At 38.5% G+C, this 24,497-nt stretch overlaps 2 protein-coding genes across 2 annotated transcripts in view; one reads left to right on the top strand and one right to left on the bottom strand.

Annotated features, from left to right (window-relative positions):
- Window positions 1-150: 150 nt before the first annotated feature.
- Window positions 151-14,199, bottom strand: LOC148336894 (cilia- and flagella-associated protein 70-like). The gene is made up of 27 exons (XM_088296765.1): window positions 14,148-14,199; window positions 12,851-12,947; window positions 12,382-12,568; window positions 12,118-12,213; window positions 11,765-11,850; window positions 9,895-10,086; window positions 9,523-9,705; window positions 9,047-9,141; window positions 8,538-8,631; window positions 6,682-6,819; window positions 6,221-6,355; window positions 5,896-5,967; window positions 5,723-5,814; window positions 5,461-5,521; window positions 4,107-4,289; window positions 3,850-3,981; window positions 3,483-3,611; window positions 3,211-3,344; window positions 2,979-3,094; window positions 2,698-2,904; window positions 2,081-2,187; window positions 1,733-1,870; window positions 1,443-1,604; window positions 1,230-1,319; window positions 613-714; window positions 387-434; window positions 151-277 (listed from the first exon to the last, which is right to left on the bottom strand). Exons 2-27 carry the CDS (start codon window positions 12,920-12,922, stop codon window positions 179-181), a joined length of 3,150 nt encoding a protein of 1,049 aa, XP_088152891.1. The 5' UTR covers window positions 12,923-12,947; window positions 14,148-14,199; the 3' UTR covers window positions 151-178.
- A 1,678-nt stretch (window positions 14,200-15,877) lies between these two features.
- ddb1 (damage-specific DNA binding protein 1) overlaps window positions 15,878-24,497 on the top strand; it is a 35,826-nt gene continuing 27,206 nt past the window's right edge. The window contains exons 1-7 of the mRNA XM_088296143.1: window positions 15,878-16,053; window positions 16,968-17,116; window positions 17,428-17,544; window positions 17,900-18,121; window positions 18,469-18,583; window positions 20,949-21,046; window positions 22,394-22,552. Of these exons, the coding sequence (XP_088152269.1) occupies window positions 15,993-16,053; window positions 16,968-17,116; window positions 17,428-17,544; window positions 17,900-18,121; window positions 18,469-18,583; window positions 20,949-21,046; window positions 22,394-22,552 (921 nt within the window). The 5' untranslated portion in view covers window positions 15,878-15,992. The remainder of the gene's footprint in view (window positions 16,054-16,967; window positions 17,117-17,427; window positions 17,545-17,899; window positions 18,122-18,468; window positions 18,584-20,948; window positions 21,047-22,393; window positions 22,553-24,497) is intronic.

The raw sequence follows: 24,497 nt of genomic DNA, 5'->3' as shown, positions 1-24,497 counted from the left end.
AAATGAAGGGCTCGCATTTCTTCTGCTTTCCATCCTGTTTTTTTCCCACCATCTCAGATGCTGAGGCTCTCCTAGGCTAGCATTTTAACAACAATCCCAGTAGAAAACATTTTTAACTGCCATATCATTTTATTATTTTATTTTTTTTGCGTTTGCTCCCAAGATTGAAACCACTGTGTTAAGAGTGTGGTTCAAAGCATGATGCCAGAGGACGTGTTTGGGCTTGATACTGCAGATCGCTCAACTCCTTGTGAAGGGAAGTGTTCTCCAGGTTGAACTGTAAACCGGGAATAAATAAAGCTCACCAAGAAAATAGTCAGGTTTGGGGTGTAAAAGAAAAAACATGCACAAACACGTCTTTCAAGAAGAAAAACTGACTAACTCACCCTGATAGCGTATTTGTAGAACAGCGTTGCTTCTTCTTGCCTGTCAAACTGAAATGACAACATCACACGAGTATTGTGGCTGTGAAAAGGGAATTTACCCAGTTCAGGGGATTGATTGAAGTGCATGAGGGCGCTCTGATCTGAGGGTAAACTTGAGATCTTTTAACTTGGAACAAAACAAATCTCGCACAAGAACAACAGCAATCACAGCATCTTTTCCACTCACCCTGAGGCAAATCATCGCCAAGTAGGCCCACACCTCGGCGTTCTGGTTGTTCAAATGGTTGGCCTCTGTCAAAGCTTCTTCAGCTATCCAAAGATTCTCCAGCTATTCCATCAAGACACATGAAGACACGTATAACTGAGTCTGAGTCACAACATTGTTTTTTTCCTCATAAACATTGAATGTAAAACTTTTGAAAATATTTAAAAAACAGTTCTTAAGAACGCAATTCATCTTACATCTAACTCTTACCCCAGCCACTTGAAATTACAGCTCACTATACAGTATGTACAGTAGATTGGACGTGTGTCAAAATAGTGCACAATGATAGTCCAGGGTTGTCTACGCTGTGTGGTTTTGCTGTGAGACCATGTACATTTTTAACATATTGTCATTTGAGCTCATGCAAGCATAGTAGGAAGCACACAAGTTTGGACATTAATAGCAAAACAACAACTTTTGCACAGAATTCTCAAACAAACATACAATATTGATGAAGTTGAGTATGTAGACTGTTTTAGTCTGTTAATAATAGTCAGAGAGGACAAACTATAGTGTGCAATACTGAACGTGATTTTTGGCATCTTCAAATATTAGAAATATTGTAAATGGCTTTTTACCCGGTAACAGGAGATACCCAGGCCCAACCAGGTGAGGCAGGAGGGAGATTGTTCACAAGCCTGCAGGTAAGTCATTTTAGCTTGCTCAAACTAAAGAGAACAGCAGAAGAGGGCAATTTGAATCTTTGACATCAAACTCACTGTTACAACTTTGTACACTCATTCAGCAATGAGCAACGTAATGTGTCGCCAACAGCGTATATTATGTCTAACCTTCTCCTCCTGTAGATAGATGGATCCCAGGCGGAGAAGCACAAGGTGAGTGTCTGACGGCTGCTCTGGGAAGTCTAGGCTCCGTTCATAACTCCCCTGGGCCTCAGCAAATGAGCCACACAAGTAGTGACAGTGACCATCCAGAGCCCACATATCTGCAACCTGCTCACAGTGTGAAAAACGCTTCAGTCAACCCAAAAGCATATGTGATCTAATGTGATAAAACCAAGGAGTATAATTCCAAAAGGTTTGTTTGAATACATTTCCTGCCACTAGAAAAGAATTCCTACCGGCTCTACCCGAAGCAGCGCCTCCCTGAGGGTGACAATGGCACTGGAATATTCAGCTCTGAGCAACTGTACACAAGCCAGATGAAAACTGTGATTGCTCTTTGAAGACAGTTCCTTGGAAAGAGCGCGCTCTGCCATCTGGCAACAGAAAGAAGGTGCCAGACCAACTGTAGATGTTACTAATGGATCTGAGGCTTTCCTCTGCGTTTTATATGTTTCAGAAAGATTACTTAACATTTTGTCCACACAGTTTTACAACATTACAACAGAAGTAGCTTTTTCAATTTGCTTCCATTTATATTTGATCAGTGTGAGTCTTGACAAACAAGCTGCTTTATGCTTCTTTACCTCCAGGGCATAGTTGTGCAGCAGAAACTCGAGAGTCTCGGTGTAAATGGATTTGGAGATGACTTTTTCTTTCGGCTCACTATGCACGGTATCACCATTCTCTGTGTCTGGGAGACAGAAAGGGATCAGAATTGCGGCTCACAGTCACTCTTAAATCCTTTCAAGTGAACAGAAAGTATAAAGACAGATGAATATTAAGCAGTACTAAATTAGTGCTGTTTTTCAATATATATATATATATATATATATATATATATATATATATATATATAATTTATTATATATATTTTAATTGTCAGTTCAAGTATCTTAAAATGTATTTAGTCAATTAAGTGTTACTTAATATCGGCTTTTTTTTCCAAAATGTGCATCTGCTAAGGGTATATATCTTATTTTTAAGTAGCACTTTGCTTTTTGGGCACTTTCTAAAGAAACGTAAACATGAAATGTAGTAAGAATTGCAAAATAAATCCTATGTTGTATGAAAGCGCTGTACATCAATAATTCTTTACAAAAACAAGAATATCAAAAAAACTCTTCAATTAGAAACCATCCCCAATTCATCTTCAATATTACCTTGTGCCATTAGATTAAAATAAAAAAGGGAGCATTCCTACCACTGTTCTTCATATTAGGAGAGTGGCTTGTCAGTGGATTGGTCTTGTCTTCTTCCGGTCCCTTCTGCTTGTCGCTTTCCTCATCCACATCTGACTCCTCCGCCTTGTGTGTCTGATTGCTTGTTTCTTTAGCTTTCAGGAGGCTTTTGGCCTCCAGGAAAGCTCTCTCAGCTAGGATGGATTTATTCTGGCTGTCCTGGACCAAACCTGGAAAGCAAAGGCGAACGGAATGAGGCTTCTTTCCGCATGCATCATTCTCAAGTTTTTGGCCTTAAGCCTACCCAGCAAAGTCCAGGCCACCAAACTTGGAGGCTCTATGCTGGTTGCTCGGTCCAAGAACGTCTCAGCTTGCTCAAAATCATTAAACAAGGCTGCCACCACTCCACACATCATCAGACTAAATGACAAAACAAACAATTTGTGAGTCACCATTCTTCTATTAAGCATGTACATTTGAATAATTGCAGTCTAGATGAAACCATGTCCAGTAAAAAATGACGGACTCATTCTGACCTGGGCTGGTGAGACTGGTGGACGGCAACAGCGTCATGGAAACACATTTTCGCCTTCATGTAATCGCCGATCTGCATGTAGAGGTTTCCCCACTCAAACTTGAGAGAGGGATCACGGGGATGCCTGACAACCAGCTGCAGGAAATTAGACAAGATTTACAGGCTTTGATTTGTTGTTTTGTCCCCAACAAAGGGCAAAAAATATGGATTCAGAAGTGAAGATTTGAGGGAGGAGATCTGAATGACAGTTAAGTTTTATTAGAATTGTCGTACCTCTTGGTAGTAGCGAACAGCCAGTTGATAATCCCCAATGAGCTGAGCTTCTCGGGCAAAATGACTCAGATGAGAGGTACTCAAATGGATCCCATCAGGGGAGTCATCCTCATTTTCATTTGAATAAATCTAGTGGGGAAAGAATCAAAATGGTTACAAAATCATGTGTGTATGTGTGTTTCAAGGTTTTAAAGTTAACAAAAAGGAATAAACCCATACTATAACAAAGCATAAGAAACCTGGTCTAAAACTAATTAAAACTGATGATTTTTTTAAGTAAAAATGAAAAAAATAATTCTAATGAGAAATCCCAAACTCTTATAAGAATGTTGTGTGCATGTGGTTTGAAGAGTGTTTTTGCACATACTTTGTTGAGCGCAACATGCATCTCATCCACCAGGTCCACATAGAGCTTGCTGACAAATTCGTGCAGATCCTGTTGCTCAGTAAATGTGTCTGTCTGCTGCATCTTGTCACGCACAAACCTCACCACAGTGGGCTACACACGCACACATGGACACGCACGCGCAGTCAATTACTGCATAAAATGTGCAAACGGCAGCATACCTGGCTGACACATCTATGTTTTGAAAGTAAAATGGTGACACATGCAGTTATCCACACCTTAATTTGCTCTTTGAAGGCAAAATATCTCCCGGACACATTGAGAGCCCCCATGAGCTGAGCCATCATTTGCTCTCGATTGCAGTCACTGGGCAGTTTGAGTCGTGTTCCAAACAACTCTTCATACTGCTCCAAAATATGCTTCACCACATTGCCCACCTGCTTGTGAAAATTCAGCACAGCCTGTATGAAAGAAAAGAATAAATATTTTAGTCCAGGATTTGGGCAAAGTATGGCCCACGGGCCAAATACAGCTAACTCTATTGTTTAATCCAGCCAACCAAACACATTTTTGACATTTTCAAGAGTTATATAATATTTGTTGCACTTTTTTTGGCCACCAGGAAAATTGGTTAATTTAAATGTATTATTATTAGGATCATTGTAGTTGCTGTTCATTTTTATCATTAAAGTTAGTATATTGCTTTATTGTAAATAATAAAAGACAAAAGTATTAGTCATATAATGTAACTTTTTAATCGGTTAGTTATGATTAAATTCATTGTAAATAATTTAATTTTGAAAATAGAATGAATGTAAGTTTTATCATTAAATTAAATAATTTTCCATACATTTTTTATGACTTATAGGATTTTTTACAGGCATTACAGACATGACTTTCAGATTAGTTTGGTTTTCTCATGCTGTCCAAAAACGTGTTAGTCTCATTGAAGTATAGATCCAGTCCATCCATAAGAAAAACTGTGATTTTTCTAATGACTATCCTCATCATTTACTTCAAGTTCCTAGTGTGTAAAAAGACTTGGTAAGTTTCAAAAAAAGAAAAAAAGATAGCACCCTTTGATATTTCTTTTTTCAAACCACACTCACTGCAGCTCTCATTTGAATATTCACTACTACTACCAAGATCTGCACACAATAAAATTTATTTTTTGTACCCAATGTCTTGCTTATTCTATTTTTTTTCTTTTTGCATATTTTATTTCGTGGCGATTATAAGGGGTGTCAATTATTCACGGAACTTCTCTATTCATAGTCAGGCGCTACAACAACAACAATACATTGTTTTTACTTCCGAGCTCTTCCTAAACAATGTTCTCACTTCACCTTCTGTAAGAGTTTGGTTTGTACTGTGGAATGTTTAGCTGTGTTTTAAACTTGTGTGTGTGGGTTATTTCAGTAAACATAGGTAAGCAGTCATATCAGATATGGGTCACTTGAAACTAGAAGAGATAATTACAAATAAAAATGTATGGACATTCAACTAAATTGGTGTGGAGCGTTAGCAAATTCACTGTAAATTCAGTGTAAAAGGTGTTCCCAAATACTTTTTGCAAATTGTGTGCAGATCAACCATATACATAAGTTTATATATACGTCGGCACAGTTTTACTCTTTCAGCTTTGTTCGGTCCGCCAGAAGATGGGGGTCTCGGAGGGATCAGTGCTTTCACCCTACAGAAGATACAGAAATATCCCAGCATGTTTTTACCCGCACTACCATCAAGTATCCAACTTGCAAAAATCTAGTGGACAGCATATTCTGTCCAAAATATTTTACAGCTCATATTTTGCACCAATTCTGGGCCAGAATCTCATTTGGTTGAGGTAAGCACTCAGCATTTGCAATCTGGTGTACAGTATATACTACATTACCTTCTTGCCAACTCTTCGGTAGATGTTTTGGGTATTAGTGCATTCGTCAGTGTAATTTCAATTATAATGTATGTCCTGAAGTCCAAATACGCCTGTCATAAATGAAGAAGACTTTGCATCACGTGAAGGGTTCATTTCAAGAGTCATCTATTGAAAAAGATGTGCAGACTTACTTTCCTGTCTGGGGGGATGTGATCAGATCCGTTCAAATCAGTCACGCTTGTTGCACTCTGATTGCCAGTCGCCTAACACAATATCAACCACAACAGTTAAAATAAGTTGATGGGAAATGACACAAAATGTGCTTGATGCTTCTCATTGAGCTTAATGGATGTTAAACAAAGACACAAACAACCACTCATGAATCTGAAGAGCTAATACTTCATCAAATGCGAAGGCCTGATGTTTTCACGTTGTGAACGTAGGCTTATACTGATAATTTTCTGTGGCATCACTTCCCACCATGTAAATAAAATATTGGTTCCTAAACATACTAACCTTAACATGAGCCTTGGTGTCCTTGGCCTTTCCCGTGTTCGTCTTTGCAGAGCTTGTAGCTGTAGCTGTCCCAGAACGTTCTTTGTTGGCTCCGGGCTTTAACTGCTCTTTCAACAAACTGACATTTCTTCTGGTCTGGAGAACACAGAAGATTTGATAATACACCATCAAAGTAGGAGGTTTATTTTAAGTAGTGTATACTATGTATTTTGTATTTATGATGTGAGAGAATATCCTCATGTAACATTTTTAAGGGGCAGGGACATCAGTTTGGATCATAGTGTTGAGACAGGGTTCACAGTGGTGAAAGTGATGAGTCAGCTGATTATACGTCGATTAAAAATATTTCTAATATAATTCCAGGTATTGAATATTTGAGAAATAAAAATTATGACAATAAAAGGGCACCTTAATTTGAAATTTTAATTCAAGAAACATTTTTTTACGTGTGTTTGTCGTACCTTGTTAAGTAATAAAGTGCTTGAGTAAGGTTGAATACTGTATGCCCCTCGGATGTGGGTAACTCCTGGATAGAGTAAGCGGCCCATATCAATAAAGGCCACACCGTGGCAAGGGATATGTGGTTCCTCCTCGACTTGCTACAAAAAAACAGTTTATTATCAGAGATGAGCCACATCGGTATTTTAATGCATACATAGGTGCAAGCGTTCAATGCTGGTTTTGTTGTGTTTTTGTGCTGGTCTTGCTGGTGTCACCAGCTGCTAGCAGAGCAACAGCAGCAAAGGACACAACAAAACTAGCCAGGATTTAAACTGCCAAACCTTGGGTCACTCGACAACCCTCCCTAGGGTTCAGGAAAAGATTGAATCGCGATTTTTCTGACAGATATTGCAACTTCAATTTGTTGCACAGTATTCCACAAATCAAGCTTCGTATTCTCTATGTACGTAGCAATATTCACTACGTCCAATTACATTTACAAATATGAGCGAAAATTAAATCATAACATTAAAAGCTATTATTACTCTCATGTTAGGACCCTAAAGAGGGTGGGTGAGGAAAGCAGTCCTTCTTTCCCCAAATTTGTTTTCAAACAGGTTCAATGTAGCACAAACTACTGCTTGCTGTCATATACAAATATGTATTTTTGTGTAGTACTGTGTGTAGAATTATATTAGATGTTTTTAAAGCAAAAGTATTTGAAAGTTTAATTAATTTAATAATTTAATAAAAATGTAATTAATTTATGTTCATTCATAAATGTCAAAAAGTATGCAAGTTGTTTTTCATATTTTTGTTATAGACTGACTTGCTTTAAATATATGGCCATATATCATGATATAAATTGAATCCCTTCACAGTGGCGGTACCTATCGTGATATCAAATCAAGTATAAAAATTAAAGTGTATAAATCATCTTAATTAAATTTGAGAACATTTCCTTTTAGAAAAGGCAGAAAGAATCAGATTTATTCCTCTCTCTGCTTGCAATATTTTTATTCAATTTTTGCATTTTCATGTAAATAGACACCTGCTCCTACATAAATTCATTGGAATAACAAGGAATGTTATTTTGAGACTCGTTGTTAAGTAGATCAATGGTCCCGTTTGTGTTAGGGAAACAAAATAACACGATTCCACACGTTTCCCTCTCACTGTTTTGTTTCAATGACATTAGACTTTGCATGTTTCTCAGAACAGCTCATTTTTTGTTTGAATATTCTTAGCTTTGCAGTAGCAAAGCCTGCCGCAGCGACATGTTCATATTCATTCGTTAGCTTTGAGTTTGACACACTTTTGTAGCCGCTTCTCACTGCTGGGTGCAAAACACATTGCTTTTGAAATTGTTGTTGTTTATCTGCAGGCATGGTTATTAATGCAGAGGGTTCCATGACATTCAAGTAGAGTGTTGAACATTTCACTCAAGATTTCTCGTGAAAATAGTATTTTTCTGTTTTAAGGTTTACTCTTGATCTCATCTGGTCATGGACTCATACAGCAACGCCGCAGCAAAGCATGAAGGTTTTGTTGGGTGGCTGTGGCTCATTTAGTAGAGCGAGTTGGAGCAGTGACTGAAAGTTCAGCTGTTTGAATCCCGGCTGTTTTCTTACTGGTGTCACCAGCTAACAGCAGGGGCATGGTCAGCATGTTGGTCTTGCTGGTGACTCTACCAAGACTATTATGCTGGTTTTGTTGTGTTTCTGTGCTGCTGTTGCTGGTCATTTAAAAGAAAAAAAATATGCTTGTTATGCTGATGAGCACCTATGCTGGTCTATGCTTTTAGTTTAATCAGGGAGCTTCATGAGCTCGGTAACAGCCGCACAACACTTCAATTTTTTTAAGCAGTGTCTCTCACCCCCTTGGAAGCAGTTCCCGACTTTTCATTGGCAATGGTCGACTTCATGATCTCAAGTGGCCAGAATCTGCTCTCTGTGATCTTCTGACGCAGCCTGAAATCCCAGGCTATATTGCATCACATCATCTCATATCTTCACGACACCACAATTGTTGCAGACACATGTTGTATCACATAATATTAATGGCATAGGCACACAAAGAATTATGGGCAAGCCCATTTCATCAAAGTATTCTGGCATTTGGATTTTGCTGTCTGTGGCTAACGATCAGTGATAAAATAACACTCTCACACTTGCAGGATTCTATCGGCTTAAATGTGTTCCATGTAGTGTAATGCTTGTAAAGTATAAGTGAATAAAGAAGAACTACTTCAAAAAGCAACAGTGAGAGTTTCACAAATTTCCAGGGAGAAAGCTTTGGTGAGAAATGATAACAATTTGGTAGTTGAGATATAAAAAAAAGCTTGCATTCATTCGAAGGTGAAAAAAAGGAGTGTGTGAAGCTGACCTGGTAACGCCGTCTGCATCCAGAAAACAGGGCATTTCTGTGTCCCAGCTCACTCTGTTCAGCATGGTCTCTGCTTCATTACGGAACTCACGGTCCTATAGTGGACATTCAGACTTCAGCCTCGTGACTTATCTTTCCTCATCATCTTCTCTTCTATATGTTTAAGAATTTCCCCACATTTAAAATGTATCCACTCCAATATTCTTGTAATTTGTATCTCATTTTCTACAATGTGTTGTCAAACTAAACTCTTAATACGATAATATGTTTACCTTCAAAGCATGTTTTACAAACATACTGTGGAACTTTCAAAGTTAATTTCCTCATTGAGCCAATTTAACACACTTTTATATGATATACACTAAATTATATTCATTCTAATAGTGCAAAGATAATATTTTTAGAATCAATTAATTGTTGAAATATTTTTTTTAATTGAACAAAAATTGTCCAAAACATTGTCCCATAGAGAGTACCTCTAAACCAGTAAGCTCGCCATCTTCTTGATCAATGGGTTGAGTGTGGAAAAAAGCTCCTGGCAAAAAGTGGTTCCCTGGAGCAAGTGGGGCATGATGCGGTCTTTTCCTTTGCCGGCCGTTGTCTTCTCTGTGACCTCCTGTCTTTGGCTGCCCTTCACTAAACAACAATAGCTGGTCTTTCTGGAAGTCAGAGGAGCAGTTACTTTTGCAAGTTGTATGAAGGATTGATTTCCATTTTTTATTGATGTTTAGCATTTGTTAATTGTTAATCCTTGGTGAAAGTCTGTACACTGTTGAGTGTAATTCTAGTTCACAGCATCCTATTCTGTAGTGCAAGAGGTTCCATACTAAGCAAAGGGTTACTCTCACCTCAGCCGTACATGGGACCTCCATAATAGCAGTGCATATGTATGGAGGGGCGGTCGGCCCAAAACCTTGATTAAATGTGTCAGGGAGTGAATAAGCCGTCTCCAAAGACACCTTCATCAGGTTGGAAGTTGCAAGCTGTTCTTCACTCAGTAATGGAGCCGATGCACTGACACATACATCCAAAATCGGGTGCTGCATAGATAAAATGTTTTGCATTATTGTCTGAGAACAACACTAGAATGTCCAAAAAAGTAAATGTGATTTCTGTCTCCAAAACTAAGGAGGCTATTTTATCTTCCATCCATATCTAATGATACTATCTGAGAGCCTGATGCGAATGAATTTAAACAAACACAATCATACGTATGTGCCGTGTTCCTTGCAATAATTTTTGTTTTACTAAATCCCATCAACTCCAGACAGGCTCTAGTGTGGTATGACATTGTGAAAACTTAAACCTGATGACTGAGGAAACAAAAGTAATTTCAAAAACGTCTTATCGGGATATGCACCAGAAGGCACCTCAACGTGTTATAAAGTACAAAGCAAACACGGTGTCAGAATACAGCATTGTCTTCTGTTGAATTACAACAAAAGCATTTCTTCACTCATCCCCAGGTGGGGAAAAGGCAATCCAAGCTTTAAATACCAACTACTAAAATTGACCCTGCAAGGAAACAATAACTGAAATCAGTGTTGTTTGATAATTTTGTCATTTTAGAAGAATCATGCCTCATTGACCCACTGGAAGACCAAGTTGCTTTTTTGCCCCTTTTTTTTTCATAGAAAACATATCTGAAAGTTTATCGCGTTTGAATAAATACAGCCATCTCTCCAGTGTGACCCCGGTCCCGACCTCCTCTGTGAATTTGCCTCATGTGACAACAAGAGTCTGAGAAAGGTTCAAGTACGCTCTGTAACAGTAGCTGAGTTCAGCGTTGTTTGGGGGGTAAAAAGCATCAAGCTAATACCTTGTTTAATGACTTGGTGACCTGCGGCTATAAGTCTGAATGGGCTAATGTATGTACAAAATTGTTTTTATGGATGTATTTGGCTATTGTGGCTTCTAAACAGCTGTGTTTTCTTGTCCAGAAATTACAGTAAATGGATGTGAATAGGAAATTAGCCAGCAAATGAGCTTTAATTAAGATCTATATAATAATTAAACCTGAGCCGTTAGGATGGAAGTGCAAAAAGGGTGCAGGACAGACAAGGATGCAGGACGATTATTTTATGAATAAGGACAGAGGTACGATGACGGAAGGGTGTCCAGGTCGCGAATGGAGGACGGACCGACAAAATAGGGTAATGTACCCGTTTTGCAACTTTTCATAGCGCACCTGGCTCTCTAAAAGTCGCTGCAACACCAGATGTGACTTTTTGTGAAAATATCCAGTGGGTCAAGAATTCTAACAGGGCATGGCGTTGCAACATAGGCGAGCAAATCCCAGATCGTGGGTAAAAAAAGTGAGCATCTGTTAATGAAATGATTTTTACTCAGCGAGACAGCACTTCATACACTTGTCATTTAAGAGTATGGGTGTGTGCATGTGATGTAGGCATCAGACAAATCACCTCACTGAGCCATCAAGTATGTGTTACTTATCAAAAGTTATCTTTGTGCACAAAATGCTTTCAATCATTAAATATTTTGCTGTGATTGGCTGGCAACCAGGTCCGGGTGTACCGCGCCTCTCGCCCAAAGTCACGTTGGGGAGGCTCCAGCACACCCGTGACCCTCGTGAGTATAAGTCGTGCAGAAAATGGATGGATCGATTAAATAATTTGCATTCCATTATGCTAAGATATGTTCCATTATTTTAGTAACATTATTTAGCTGCATGAGAGTGACAAAGCCAAGCTAACTGGCCTTGGTAATGAGGGGCGGGATGGCTCCCTTCTCTGGGACGGCGTTTATCGCATGCAGTGCCACTGTGGATGAGAAGCTGCATTGACCTGTCAGCAGAAAGTAAAAAAAAAAAAGTTTTTGTACACAGTCTAGTATTCTCCAGGCATCAAAAGAATCTGGCAAAGTTTGTATTTCTTGGTGCTAAACCATCCTACATATAAATAGCTCAGAAAGTTGTACAACATCTCTAAATGACGAAGTAAAAGGTCAAAATGTAATACTTCTAAATCTTGGATGACTGTTATCTAGTTCATGAATCAATAAAACAAAAAACATTGGCAAATCTAACAGGTGCATTAAAATTATAGGTTTACCTTGCAGTAAAGGAAGCAGGTCAATCACTGCCTGGCCCAGGACTATTGACTTTGCCTCGACTTTTTTCTTCTCAGGAACAACCTCTATCAACGTCACTGACAGCAGCAAAATTATTCACGTTAATGGAAGTGATGTGAACTACTTTGTGAAATGTTTACAGCAAGAGTTTAAAAGAACAGAAATGTTTGTGGTAAGTGTCTCAAGCATTGGTTCAGTAAAAAAAACTAAAAAATAGCTATTGCTACACACAAAACTTCCAGTACCTACGACTGGTTTATGAGGTATGTCACTGAGAGCCAGAACGTCACTGCAGCAGGTAAAACTGTGGGTGAAGTCATACTCAATATACTGGGCCGCAGGATCAACCGTCCGCTTTTCAGACTCTGCCAACAATGCTCCATTGATCTCCATCCGAAGAAAACTTTGAATATTTCCTGCCTTTTTTCCATGCTTACAGAAAGAAATGAACTTTGATTTAAGGGTGGAAGTGGTGGAAATTAATATAACAGAATTAACATTATCGTAAAGAATGTTAACAATAATATCCGAAACGACATGATGCTGGCACTAAGTATAACACTATAGTCAGTAGTCTGTTGGTAAAACAGTGATCCAACAAACCAAAAAAAAGTAATATCGAAAATAAATGGGTAGGTGGATAAATAATAGCCCCTCGGCTAACTGTTTAAAGGAAATAGGAGCTGAAGACAACATGAAGCTGTCTTTACTCACCATGTTAGTTGCACGAGTGATAGTTATTTTGATGTCAAATATATTTTCTGTCCTATCGTCAGAAGACTCCATCCTTCAAGGCAAACTGTGAAATAACCTGGCAATGACAGTTATAGAAATTAGTGTTGACTATGACTGTCAGTGTTCATCCATCCATCCATTTTCTGTCCCGCTTCTCCTCACTAGGGTCGCGGGGGTGCTGGAGCCAATCCCAGCTATCTTCGGGCGGTACGCGGGGGACACCCTGAACTGGTTGCCAGCCAATTGCAGGGCACACAGAGACGAACAACCATCCGCGTTCACACTCATACCTAGGGGCAATTTAGAGTGTTCAATCGACCTGCCATGCATGTTTTTGGTATATGGAAGGAAACCAGAGTACCAGGAGGAAACCCACGCAGGCAGGCATGGGGAGAACATGCAAACTCCACACAGGATGGCCGGAGCCAGGATTGAACCCACGACCGATACAGTCTCTCACTGTGAGGCCATCGTGCTAACCAGTCAGGCCACGTGCCACCCCTGTCAGTGTTCATTTAATGATTATTGATTTAAATGTCCTTTCACCTGTCCAACTTCAGCTAGAGAGCACACATGGACAAATTCACAGTTAGAGGAAAAACTTGGCTCTGATTTGATTGTTTCTTCTTCTTAAACAATCCAGCAATGCACACAATGGGATTATAATTAGTAGTAGTAGTAGTAATAGTGGAAGTAGTTTTGGATTGTTTTTCCACAATGAATCCTGATTCTAATCATATTTATAGTTACTACTATATAATAATAATAATAATAATAATAATAATAATAATATCATAAATAAGTACATAAATAAACAAAGAGATAAATTTAAAAAACACATGTTTTGCAGGGGAGGTCAGATGCTTATAACTGCAACTTAGCAACACTGTTAAACTAGTTTCCCCAAAAATGTCCTAAAAAAGAGTCGGATTTTTTTCTTTCCCACTTACCACTGAGGGACAGCGTTTTGTTTACGTTTTTCAGTCCGTTGCCCACAGCAACCAATCTTTTCAGTCCATCTCAAATGACAGCTAGTTTTACACGAAGTTGTAGCTTGCTTGCGTTGAAATGAAGAAAGTATTTTCTACGAGTTAATTGTAAAATTCTCGCTTGGCGGTAAACAACATTTAGAACTCACCAAACACATTTCACACTCAAAGCATGCCGTCAAATCTAACTTCACTTTTTGTCCAGTAGAATGCTCCGAAAAGAAAAAGCTAAGAAAAGAAAAGAAACACGGACACAAACTAAAAAAAAGAAAGAGTTTGCGTCTCACCTTTATCTCCCCACCTAAGGTCCTCCGTACAATCTTGTTCGCTATCTACCGGTTTTTTTTTTTGTTTTTTTTTAGTTCGCTATCTACCGGTGACGCCACTCCCAAGATATACTATGACGTCACAAACATACACGCTGCGATAAAGTGGGAAATTATGAGTTTCCCGCTGTGGGGCTTTACTTTTCCTCCACCCTCTATATTTTATGTTACTCTCCCCACGAAAGCCAAGCACTTCGACCAACAAATCCACATTTTAAAAGGTGGTTGTGTGCGGCAGAGGTTAAAAGTACTCGCACGACTTATACAGATAGATTTTGGGAAGAAATAACATCAAAGCAACAACTGGCAAAGGTAGAAGTATTGATTCAATTCCTTTATGTTCGTAAAAATAAAAAAAAAGTACAGTTTCTAATATAGATGGGCGGAAAAGTAAAAAATCATCAATTATATATATATCAATTATATACAATACCCTTTTTGATCATGTAATAGGCAGAGTTTGCAATTTCCCTCTTTTATTAATTTGCATAGATTGATGCGATTTTTTTTCATTCTTTTTTTTTTTTTAAATCTGAAGTTTACGAAACCATTTTGTCAGGCAATTTGTCAGGTTTAAAAAGGTCCTGACGCCTTCATTAGACTGAATTAAATGCAGAGAACCAGAGGAATAACCAGGGAAGGCTTTGTCTTTTCTCCATCGCGATGGGAGGAGAAGCCAGGAGGTGAAGTAGGCGTCTTGCCAGTTCAATCTCCCGTACTCTCACTGACTTCTTCGCCCATCCCTCTGGACTTTATTCAAAGAAAAACGAAACCTATGGAAAGTGAAACCCAAACAAGCGTGTGGGTGTGCGCATGTGTGCTGAAGCAATGATGTGCGTGTCTGTGAGTGTGTGTGTAATTATCATTGATACAAATAGTGTATTAAAAACATGATTAAAAATACACAAACTATTTACATACTCTCACACAATTTACAGAAATGCATCCCAACTAATCGGGAGAAGCTTGACAAGGACAATAACCCAACTGTGGAATGGTTTTACTTTCAAGACCTGGATTTGACACCTCTGACAACAAATGATTTCACTAGTGGGGAAAAGTGAAAGGTCTTAGAATTGTGTTCATTTTTTTATTGTATTATTGCATTTTGGACTCTGTGAAGCACTTTGCAATCTCTCTCCGTGAGAAGTGTTATATGAATAAATTTCACTTACCTTCATTTTCCCTCCTGGAGTGCAGACTGAAGGGAGAAAGGCCCAGAAACAAACACAAATTGAAAGTTGGACCCCGCCTGGAAAAGCATTTAATATGAAGAATGCAACATTCTGGTGAAATCAATGGGTTGCAAGCTTGATGCAGTTATTGGAAGTAAGGCTTAATCCACCAAATATTAAATGTTAGTCACTTTAAGTTAATTTAATAATGTTCGCTCCAATACTTTTGCTCAGTAAAGTAAGTTGCTTCAAACAAACGGTGAGGGTTTATGTGTTGTTTAACACAATAACTCGATGTAAACACCATCTAAATAAAAGCTGTAATTCTGAACTTTTGTCTGATATTCCTCTTTTGATCTGAAACCCAAATGTCAACAGAATACAAGAGAAACAAAAGACTTGACCTTGCTGCTCTTTTGGGGAGACTGCATTTTGCAGGGCTTTCTCGTTTCCCCCTTGTATCCTCCTTGACAAAGAGGGCGCTCTCGGCTACGGTTGCTGTTCGCTAGCAATGCTTCTAGCACACACGGTTGTGGTAACCAACTACTTCCGGGAGTTGTAGTTAAATGATTTCGTCACTTGCGTGAGCGATATAACACTACTTTGGTGTTTATCTGCTACTGTTGCCAAGATGTCATACAACTACGTGGTTACAGCTCAAAAACCCACGGCGGTCAACGCCTGCATCACAGGTAAGTGGCCCGTATTGCTGTTTCTCGCAGCACTTTGCGTGTGTGCTAGCTGAACTCCCGCGCTGCACGTCCAAAACGCCACACGGGCCTGTAATAGCCGATAGCTCTGGTTGGGTTCTAAGATCTGTTTACCTTCCAACTCTGTCTTTGCAAAACCGTCTACGATTCACACTGCGTGCAATGTATATGCCTTGTTTGGTAGCTTACATGCGATCGGGGGAAGATGTTGATTGGCGTGCTTGAATGTCAACCTACTTGCAAGTAAATAGTCTTCACCAGATGAAGTTCAAACGTCACTATTACATTATAACGCCACATACACTTTTCACCTTTGAAAATATGCTGTTTGTAGCCTAGTAATAATTTAACGGCACGGCCATGTTATCGTCGGATGAGTAAACCGTTTGATTGACCCCCCTTTCACTTTATCAAATGTTCCACCTGACTATTTGTTTACACAAAAACTTTGATATTTCAAAGAAATTGACGTTGTCTGTTTTGACATTTGTGTCGACCACTAAACCGAATCTAAAAAGAAACCAAACTCTAAATTAATATAAAATCTTCAATTTAATTGTGAGGTTTGCGTCTGCAAGTAGATTTTGATCTAATCTTATATTTGTAATCTCATTTGATTGCTTGGTGTGTAGATGTCAACAACAACAGTCCAACAACCAATAATTTTGGAGAGCCTACATCTGAATCATGTTTATTGATGTACCAATATCTAATAGATGTCCCAAAAGGAAAGCAATTCACATTTTTGGCAATCAGTTGTTTTATTTTTTTCATTTTTTTTTGTGTTGCTACAATTACATTTTGCAAAGAGCAACTAAATAATAGCGCACACTAATCCTGCCGATGTAAACATAAACAAGAAGTAAAGAGCATATTATGTCTTGATGATTTTCCAGGCCACTTCACCTCTGCAGAGGACCTCAATTTGCTAATAGCAAAAAACACAAGATTGGAGATCTATGTTGTCACAGCTGAAGGACTCAGACCTGTCAAGGAAGTGGGCATGTATGGCAAGATTGCTGTCATGGAGCTGTTTAGGCCCAAGGTACGCATTAGTTTCACCTCTTTTTTTTCTATACACTGCCGTAATTTGTGTCATTGTCAGAATGCATATTACTTGACAGTCAAGTATTCACACACAGTAGACACATCTGTTGTGTTAAGATGATGTCTGGAATATTTAAATATCAGATGCATGTATTGTTATTTTGTGAACACGTTTAAGCAAAGCAGTAGAGGAAATCATTGGGCCAAGACTAAACATGTTTTTCAATGTTGGAACCGTTTTAAGTCAATAAACTTCAATTGCAAATTCCCCGGGTAGATTTTGGTTCATCAACTTCTTATGCTCTTTAGGGTGAGAACAAGGACCTGCTATTTATTCTCACATCGAAGTACAATGCCTGCATCCTTGAATACAAACAGAACGGCGAAAGCATTGACATCATCACTCGTGCTCATGGCAATGTCCAGGTAGGTTATCAATTAAAATAAAAGTTTTTATTTAATTCCAATGATAACAAACTCTGACAAATTTTTGGTGGCACCAGCCCCCATAGTCAAACTTGACAGCCAAGAGCTTTTTTTGCAAAGGCTTGCAATTTTGTGGGATATGCTGACATCTGGTGTGACATGATTGTGGTTCAAAGTTGAAGTTTTACAATTTGAATACTAATTTTCTTCCAAATTTTGGTCCAATTCCAAACATAGGCCTAAAAGTGTCACTTTGTAAATGAACAAAGTTGTATTAGTATTGTTATGGTAATACTTGAAATGTGTTTTTATACTGCTCACGTCAACCCCTACAAATTGGCTTTTTTGAATGCAGGATCGCATTGGGCGGCCCTCTGAGACCGGTATTATTGGAATCGTTGACCCAGAATGTCGCATGATTGGCCTGCGGCTATATGATGGGTTATTCAAAGTGATCCCTTTGGATCGAGATAATCGTGAGCTTAAGGCCTTTAACATCCGACTGGAGGAGCTGCAAGTTATTGATGTTCACTTCCTGTATGGCTGCCAGGCCCCAACTGTGTGCCTCATCTATCAGGTATGTTTTGCAAAGGGTTGTTGGGATCTAGTACTGGGTATGCCATTTTGAGTTAAATGTAAATATATAAAACAAAAACATGTCTAAACAAATAAATACATAAAACCTATCAATGTTTTGCACTGCATAAATTTAGCATATTTTGCAAAAAATTTCACTAAATTACTAAAAGATTGCAGATCAAGTGGGAAGAGAAACAAATGACAGTGGTTGTCGACCAAATTAAGTTTTTTCAATAGCAGTTGCTCAGGTTTTGATTTAAGTTAAAGTGTAAAATTTGATTGACGTTAGCTCGCCTGAAAATGTCTCCTAACATCTGACTTCTGTTGGCCTGTGATTTACTGTAGGACCCGCAGGGGCGTCATGTCAAGACCTACGAGGTCTCTCTGAGGGAAAAGGAGTTCAACAAGGGGCCCTGGAAACAGGAGAATGTTGAGGCTGAAGCATCTATGGTCATACCAGGTTCTTGGAAGCTTTTTATTACATAACCGAAAAGTACAATCAGTAAAGGTGTTTACACACTGCACTTTGATTTCACGCGGTAGGGCGCAGGGATGATGGCAACAGAGCACCTGTATTTAGCGCTTGATGCTAATCAACGAAACAGGAAATACCCTGGTTCCTTTTCCCACTGTAATGTCTCTAGAACATCATGCACCCTCAGTAGAAAATCGTTTTTCTTTTCTGTACTCATGTAATATGTGCGCCCTGATTTGCTCATATCCATTCTGACGAAATGCAGAATTATCTCCATAAAACTTGATCGAGTTGAGTTTCTTGTGGCCAGACAATTTTTTTTTGGTGTTAAAGAGAAGTCCTGATTCCTTATTAATAGTCTTCGTCTGTCCCTTTTAGTAAGATGAAGCCGTCTCAAGTGATCTCACAAAACCAATCGTGAGGTTGAAAGTAATTTATATGATATGTAAAACCTTTTTGAGAATTGGCCCCCTTTAGTTAATGCGTTTGTAGAACCACCTCCAAGACTTTTGGGGAAAGTCTCTTAGTTTTGTACTCTTAGAGACTGTTCGCCCATTCTTCCTTGCAAAACAACTCAACCTTAGCATGAGTAGCGTTTGTGAACTGCTGTTTTCTGGTTTTTCAACAGATTCTCAGTTGGATTCAGGTCTGCACTTTGACTTGGCCATTGTAACATCAGGATATGTATAATTTTGAACTGCTCCATTATAGGTTTTGCTTTGTTTGGGAATCATTGTTTCATTGGAAGGTAAACCTCCGTCCCAGTCTCTGGTCTTTCACAGATGCCAACAGGTTTTCTTCCAAAATGGCCCTGTATTTTGCTCCATGCATCTTCCTGTCAATTTTATACATCTTCCCTGTCCCTGCGGAAGAAAAGCAGCCCCAGACCATGATACAGTCACCACGTCTTGTCAGTTGGGATGGTGTGTTCAGGGTGATGCACATTGTTACTTTTGCACCAAATGTAACATTTTTCATTTAGCCCAAAAAGTTCAATTTTGGTCTCTGCCGACCAGAGCACTTTCTTCCATGTTTGGTGGCTTCCAGGCTGCTTAAGGAAAACTTCAAATATGCCTTTTATGGCTGTCTTTGAGAAATGGCTTTCTACTTGCCACTCTTCCATAAAGACCGGATTTCTGCAATTTGCGACTACTACTTGTCCAATGGACAGATTCCCCCTCCTTAGCTATGGATCTCTTCATTTTATGCAGAGTGATTATGGGCCTCTTGGCTGCATCTCTGATCTGTGCTCGCCTTGTTTGGACAGAAAGTTTAGAGAGGCACAGCTTTGTCTTGGTGGGTTTGCAGTGGTCTCATTCTTTCCAATGCAATATAATTGCTTGAACAGTGCTCCGCGAGACGATTGAAATGTTTGAAATTTCTTTCTATCCTAAACCTGCTTTAAACTTCTCCACGGCATTATCTCTGGCCTGCCTGGTGTGCTCGTTGAGCTTCAGAATGCTATTTTCGCTTTAAAAAAACTTCTGACACTTTAACTGAGCAGGACTGAGATGGACTACACACAGGCGCACTATTCATCATTGTCATTTAGGTCAACATTGGGTCATTCAGAAATCTTCAGGGCACTTCTGGAGGGAGTTGGCTTTACTGGCAGTAAAGGCTCCACTTTTCAATATTTTATTTCTAAAATATGAAAGTATAAAATATATGAATTTCTTTCCGCTTCACGATTGCGTCCCTGGCTTTATGATAAGGAGAAGTAAGAATGGTGAAAGAAGTCCAATATGTGTGGCTCGGCTTATTTTTATTTTTAATTCATCATTTCTAATGTTAAAAATGCTGAAATCGCACATTTTTACTGCTTCCAACCAACTACAGTCAGAAAAGTGGAGATGTCCCTCCATCGATGTTCTATTTTTACCACGTCACAATGTCATGTCTTGTGTCCCAGAGCTCCGGACCCGAGGACACTACATTAATTATTGTTACTGGCAGCTTAGTTTTTTCCTTCCTTCCTTTTCTATGTTCTGTTCTCTATAGAGCATTTTATTTATGTCTTTATTTATTTGCAGTTTTGACTTTGTAATAATTTCTTCACCATCTTTCGTATTAGATGAGATGAAATGTTGAAACGACCCCTCCCGCTGGAAACAAAACAACCCAAAAAATGCATGCCGTGCTGTTTTGCGACGATAGCACATAAACAATGAACAGGCAGGTCAACAGCGCTATGTGCAGTGTGAAAAGACCTTTCATAGTTTTATTCAACCGTTGTACTCTCACTTAGTTGTCATACTTGAGAATTTTACAAACCAATCTTTCAAAAATGGTGTGTCACTGTGTGGTTGGCTACATGTACTGATAAAACTTTGCTGTGCTTGCATTTTAGTGCCAGAGCCTTTTGGTGGTGCTATAATCATAGGACAGGAGTCAATCTCTTACCACAATGGATACAAATATTTGGCCATTGCACCGCCCACTATCAAGGTAATTGTATAAACTGTTCAATGTGTTTGTGTTTTATGTAAAAGGGGTTTTCTGTGCATCTTGGAAAACTCCAGAATTAATATGCTTAACTGATAGATGTTATAGTTGTTGGAGCTTAGAGGAAATTAATAAGATGGTCAACTTGTCAGCCAACATAAAGATTTTAAATACATGTTACCCTTTTCCAATAAATTTGAATTTTTACTTTACATTTACATCTACTTACATTTGTGAAACCCTCGGCAAAACAATGTAAAATAAATTATCGCACACGGTTATGATTGATTGTGAATTCTACGATTTCCTTTCTTGGAGGTCATTTATTCAAGATCCACATGAGAAATAATTTATCTTTTTATCTTATTTGTTCATTTTAACTGTAAAAGCTCAAAACATAACTCAAATGTTGTCAAACTTAATTGGACATCTTTCACAGCAGACTGATTTAATAAAAATCTGCAGTAAATCAAGAAAAATTCACACACAGAATTGTTGGTACCTTTTTGTTAATGAAACAAAAACACAGTGGTCACATAAATATCTTGAATCTGACAAAAATACTAATCATTAAAACAATTTTAAAGAAAATTAACTTGTGAAAATAAGACATTGCTTTTGAATTGTGGTTCAAGAGAATAAAGGCCTGCCATAATGCGGCCTAATCCATTGAAGGTACTACTAGCAATGCGAGCGGAATAAATTTGCAGAGTGGATGACATTTTTTTTTTTTTTTTTTTATATCCTAGCATTTAACCAGTAAGCAAAGTTTTGTGCTGAATGTTATTATTTATTTAGTTTAAAAATATCTTGTTTGTTGTCATTATAGCAGAGTTTTTCGTTTGTTTATAAAAAAACGAAAACTCTTTCTTGCTTCATGTGGCCAGAATCACTAATGACATTTTTTTTATATCGTAGCATTTAACTAATAAGCAAAGCTTTGCGCTGAATGTTATATTTAAAAATAATTTAGTCTGTCATCATTATAGCAGAAAGGTTCTGTTTGTTTATAAAAAAAACGAAAAAAAAAATCCTCTTACTCCATGTGGCTAGAATGGCAAATTATTTATTCCCTCTTCTTTGTAGTATTACCTATAAAATCTCACCTCAGCTCATGGGGTTGAATTTTATTACAAGATTATAGAAAATGTTATGTAGAGCCACTATACAGTATTATAGACTTATTCAATCATTCATCAACAAAGGTTTGGGTCAACTCCTTGTTTCCCCCTGGAGACATTTTTTTCCCCTTTATTTCAGCTCGTTACACAAGTTTGACCTTTCTATTATTTTCCCAGATCCACCTCGCCTGTAGCTTTATTGACATGACATCTGTGTGTTTAACTGCAGCAAAGCACTATAGTCTGTCACAACCGAGTAGACCCTAATGGATCACGCTACCTGCTGGGAGACATGGAAGGGCGCCTTTTCATGTTGCTGCTGGAGAAAGAGGAGCTAATGGATGGAACGGGTTCCCTCAAAGACTTGCATGTGGAGTTGTTGGGAGAGGTACTCTTGTTTATTTTTACAGTGAACTACCGGTTATCCACTGGTATATGTTCTCAATCCCGACACATTTCAACTTGATAAACACACTTTTGAAATGATTCGTTAGCAGCTATTCCAATGCTTACTGTCAAGAGTTGGGAGATTCATATAACATTGCGGTGAGCAAACGGAAATAAGATTAGCTCACATAGATTTGCAAATGCAAAGCTACGCGTGTTTGCTTTAAGCTGTTTGTCACTCCCAGTTTAAAGTTTACTTTGAAACTGGCACATAAAAGTGAAAAGGAATGAAACATAATCTATTTATATTCCAAAATGTACAACCAAACATCACTGTGTAAAGCTAACTTGTAATACAAAATGCCACCGACAGGTTGATGGAAATTAGCATTGATATTGCATTAAATAGTTGCACTTGCTCATAAAGCGGCGACATATTCAAACGGGATACATTACTCACAGGCATACATTCTCTGCTTGGGGGAAAACTTAGTGGAGTTTTGTTGGGGCCCTTCTCTCTTCTTATTTTTGCTGTTCTTCTATAACACTGAATGCCTTCTGTGCTGTTTGGCATGTTGCGGCACAATAACTTTGATGTGCAGCATACAGTGCTGCCAAAACCCAATACAAAAACTGTAATACGAAATCATGATATAGCGGTGGTTCATTGTCTTATTTTCTTGATGTCCAACTTCACTGTGTTAGCCAACCTGCGTCTTCTCTGGAATTTCGCCCATCCCTTATAAGTTGCATGGCCACTATTTCTTCTGGCTTATTGTTTTTTTTTTCTAGCTATCCTCATCCTCTCAGGGCTACTATAGCGTTTTTTGTGTTTTATATCCTTGACAGGACCTAATGGATCTTTCCCCACTTGTACAGAGGATGTGACAAATCATTCTCCCTCTGCTGCTTGCCGGGTGTCACTTATCAATTTTAAAGTGATTTAAACAACGGCTGCACGTCAATATCAACCCTAAAAGCCAAATGTCGTGTGAGAAGCAGACAGGTCTGGCTTGCGACACCTTCCCTCTCATGAGTTGCCAAAGAGGGTATTGTAAATGTTGTTTTGCTTGTCCTCTGAATGGTGCAGGAGCAAGAAGCCATCAAGAGAAGTGCAACTGCTTAGCTCGAGACAGATTGGTCTTTAAATTGTTGCCTTTATTGTCGCGACCAGTCTGCTCAGCCAACAGGCAGCAGCATCTCCGCATTGTCATGCAAGAGAAATATCTCCCTTGACACAATGTATAGACATTTCTGCATTTAAACAATTTAAAGCACTTTCCTCATCAAACATGTATGCTTTCTGAAGACATTTAAACCTCTTGAGTCCCTACTATCTTTCTATCTAAGGTGGTGATTGTCCTTCTTTTATGGATCTTCACTTTGGTTAACCAATTGTAAATACATCTAATAGATTTGTTCTGCCTGTTTTGCAGTTCTGTTCAAACAACAGGCATTTATCAGCGTTTCTGAGAGGGCTGTACAAAATTCAGAATTTGGGATGAATTAGAAATTGAATTTACTACACCCCACTGGATGTTCAATGGAATTTGTATTTGAATTACAAGAAGTGCAATCAGAGGTCATTCTCATCACATATCACCGAGAATGGGACTTTTGACATGCATCTTTCTTCCAAATGGAAGTACAGAGACTAATTATACATTTCCTTAATGATGGAAAGCTCAACAATATATCTTAATTTCAAAGTAATAAAATGAAACCTTGTTTTCCAATTTTTGAGTTTGTTTGAGTGGGCTTTTAATGTTAATAAAACAATTGCTGAACTTTACTAGTTACTATCAGTATTGTGTGCTAAGAGTCCTTACAATGTTTAGACTAAATTCATGTTGTAAATTGGCTCATATACTGTCCACGGCATTGTTAAATATACTTAATTTTGCATCATGAATTTCTTTGAATTTCACGGGGTTTCAATTCTACTC

The sequence above is a fragment of the Idiotropiscis lumnitzeri genome, chromosome 5 (assembly GCF_059441095.1).
Source record: "Idiotropiscis lumnitzeri isolate Australia: NSW breed Sydney's pygmy pipehorse chromosome 5, RoL_Ilum_1.0, whole genome shotgun sequence".
In the NCBI taxonomy this organism is placed as follows: domain Eukaryota; kingdom Metazoa; phylum Chordata; class Actinopteri; order Syngnathiformes; family Syngnathidae; genus Idiotropiscis; species Idiotropiscis lumnitzeri.
Note: the sequence above shows the minus strand (reverse complement) of the source record. Positions and strands in the feature narration are given on the sequence as shown.